The sequence below is a fragment of the Herpailurus yagouaroundi genome, unplaced genomic scaffold (genome assembly GCF_014898765.1).
Source record: "Herpailurus yagouaroundi ecotype Mexico unplaced genomic scaffold, PumYag 140, whole genome shotgun sequence".
Classification (NCBI taxonomy): domain Eukaryota; kingdom Metazoa; phylum Chordata; class Mammalia; order Carnivora; family Felidae; genus Herpailurus; species Herpailurus yagouaroundi.
The window spans coordinates 53,192,303-53,195,536 of NW_024412395.1; the positions used below are offsets into that span (position 1 = coordinate 53,192,303).

General features: G+C 55.3%; 1 protein-coding gene across 2 annotated transcripts in view; it reads left to right on the forward strand.

Annotated features, from left to right (window-relative positions):
- DLX1 (distal-less homeobox 1) overlaps window positions 1-2,811 on the forward strand; it is a 5,090-nt gene extending 2,279 nt beyond the window's left edge. For both annotated transcript variants that reach the window (XM_040475391.1, XM_040475393.1), the window contains exon 4: window positions 1,097-2,811. In XM_040475391.1, the coding sequence (XP_040331325.1) occupies window positions 1,097-1,351 (255 nt within the window). In that variant the 3' untranslated portion in view covers window positions 1,352-2,811. The remainder of the gene's footprint in view (window positions 1-1,096) is intronic.
- Window positions 2,812-3,234: the final 423 nt, after the last annotated feature.

The following is a 3,234-nucleotide window of genomic DNA, read 5'->3' on the forward strand; positions in this document are numbered from 1 at the left end:
TGTGTGTGTGTGTGTGTGTGTGTGTGTGTGTGTGTGTGTGTGTGTGTTTCCCACCCCTGGCTCTCCCTGCGTCTCTCCTTCCTTCCTCGTTCTCTCTGCCCTGGCTCTGGCTCTGTCGCTGCACTGTGTACTCCACGCTACCGGCCGCCCGGCCCTCGGCCCTTGGACAATCTGATTAGGGCGAGGAAGGATTTCCCTAGACGTTTGTTTGGGGACTCTCGGGTCACACGTGCCCGAACAACTGGAACAATAGACGCTGGGCTTAATCCCTTCTTTGCCTTTAAAGTGTGTGGCTAATGACTCAGGGCCCGGGCCGGAGCCTCTGTCTCCCTCCTCCTCCTCTTTCTCACCCGGTTGGGATAGGAGGAAATCCTTTCCTCCGCCTTCTCACCTCCCAAGTCCCAGACCCTGGAGGAGAAACGGGACCTTCCTTCCCGGATTGCGCTTAAGACTTTGGGGAGCCCGTGGGCTTTCTGATCACGACTGGCGCAGGTTTCCAACGTCTGTGCCGGGATTTGGAGCAGAGCTGGGGAGCGCAAACAGACACTAAGACACTTAAAGGTTGATTTAAGTCCAAATGAAAAGTTTAACGAAACCTTTGGCCTCCTCAGTCAGCCCCCAACTCACTCAAGGGCAGAAAGAATGGAGCAAGGAGAAAGCAGGTGGCATTGCAAATAAATTTCCTCCACTCCTTTCCTCCACACGATTCTTTTATTGATGTTCATATTGGACTTGAAGACTCCATGTTGTGCAGGCGCTGCTTCTTCCCCAGACTATTGCCAGGGTCGGGCTGAGTTCCTGACAAGCGAAGGTCTGGACCCCCCCCCCCCCCCACCTTCACTCCTCACCACCACGCCCCCTTGGCTCTCTGAGAGCTGCCCCTGCGGGCCACCGGCGGCCGGCAGCCGGGCCTGCCAGGCTTTGATTCTTATAGGTGATGGTGGGGCTCTGCTCCTCCAGCGGAGAGCTGCCCAGTGGCACAGGGCAGAGAGGGAGATCCTTCCTCGACTGTCCCGCACACAGCCCCCTTATCTCCCTGACGACCACGGTAGGCACAATGGACCTAGCCCAGTCACATTATTGTCCGCTCTTGCAGGTCAAGATCTGGTTCCAGAACAAGCGTTCCAAGTTCAAGAAACTGATGAAGCAGGGCGGGGCGGCTCTGGAGGGTAGCGCACTGGCCAACGGCCGGGCGCTGTCTGCGGCCTCCCCGCCAGTGCCGCCGGGCTGGAACCCCAACACCTCATCCGGGAAGGGCTCGGGCGGCAGCGCGGGCTCCTACATCCCCAGCTATACGTCGTGGTACCCCTCGGCGCACCAAGAAGCTATGCAGCAACCCCAACTCATGTGAGGTTGCCCGCCCGCACCCTCCCGCCTCCTTCCCGTCTCCCCCCGGCCCGGGCCCCTCCCGCCTCCCGGTCCATCCACCCTGTCCGCAAGCCCTGGACCCGGAGAAGGACCCGGGGGGGAAAGAAGAAGGAACAGCGAAGGCAGGACGCCCGCCAACTCCTTGGAGTCCCGCGCGGTCTGGACCGGCGACTTCCCGGCGCCCGCGCGCTCGCCCTCGCCCCGGCCTGGGCCGCGCGGCGACAGCAGACAGCGGCCTCGGAGCGCGGGCACAACTGCCCGAGACAGCCAGAGCGGCAAGACGAGCCAGCTGGACCCGACCTGCCGACCCTCAGCTGTGTGGGACTATCAGGAAAAACAAAAACAATGTAGAAAAAGCAAAAGCTCTTTTCTGTTCTGTCCGTCTCTTGTCTCCTTTCGCTGTGTATCTGTGCGCTGACGAAGTCGAGGTCCTCGTCCGTCCACTGTCCTCAATCTGCGGCCTCTGAAAAAAGTCACCAGGTCGGAAGAGGCACGGGCCGCCGGGTCCCAGCTCCGCATGCTGGGACGTTTTGCCCTTTCGGACCTTCTCCTGGGCCTGCCTCACCATCTGTGTAGTTCGTTCGGGAACTGGGGGGAAACTGGAGGGAGGGGTTCTTATTTATTGAGAAATGGACTTCGCCTGAGGGTGAATGTTGGCCAATTCGCAGTTCTGTGGGGCGCGAGGAGCGCACGGTCCGAAAGCACCGATTACTTTAAACGCACCCGGAAAAACGAATAAGGAGGACCTGGTGATTTTTAACTTCTACAGTAACTTTTGTACTTCGCTGGTATGGAGAGGTTGGAACCTAATGCTTTGCATTTTTACATGTTCCGTATTATTTTTAAAAGAAAAAAAAAAGAGAAATGAAGCAACACAATTTTCTCATCTCGGGAAAAACACTTTGGTCGCTTTGCCTGGACAAGAAGGAAAATCCTAATTCCCTCCTTGGGAAGCAAGGGAGAGGACCGATGGGCAGTGAAGAAAAAACAGGCAGGCAGAAAGGAGTGCCCTAGAGCCAGCGAGCTTTAAAGTAAGACAAAAGCAGCACTAAGCCCCAGAGGCTCAACCACAGAATAATGCCAGGCAGCACCCTGGACGCCTAGTCTCCAGTGCAGGATCTAATCGCTGTACATATTATTATTGTTGTTAATTATTATTGTTATTATTGTTCTGTAAACATGTTGCACAAGCTTAGCTTTTTTCCGTTCTGTTGTGTGTGGCCGTAAAACCCGATGCTTTGTGAAATGAGAATCTTGACATTTTACTTGTGAAATTTGGAAAATGTGATCAGTTGAAATCAACCGTGTTTTGTGTTCTCTATGTCAAAGTTTAGTTTTATATTGAGAATGTTAACTTATTGATTTGTATCTTGAAAAAAAAGAACTTTGTAAATAAGTTATAAAGTTTCTCTGAGACAGTAAAATTATGGTTTCGAGAAAGAACTGCTGTCTGGTGTGCTGTGTGAGGGGGTTCTGTGGGCTGGGCCAAGCCTCCACCTCTCGGGACACATAGCGGCAGGGGTAGATTCCTGCTCCAGACTACCAGAATCACCGGCAAGGCCCTCCCTAGCCGCTGGGACCGTTTATCTTGCCCTGCTTCTGACCCCCAAGGGGTCTGATCCCTACCTGGGTTAGAGGGTGGGCAGTGACTCTTGGCCAGGGCCTTGGAAGGGGGGGATCAGGAACAGGTGCTGTGTGAAGGGGGGGGGGTTCTGGAACCAAAAGGACTGTGAAGGCTGGTTGAGAGGAGATGAAAGCAGAGCTCAAAGGCAGCCGGCCAGGGAGACTTGAGTGCCCCCCACACCCAGTCACCTCACCGGAAGCCTAGACGACTGAAAGCAGAGACACTGGGGGCTTGGCCCCTCG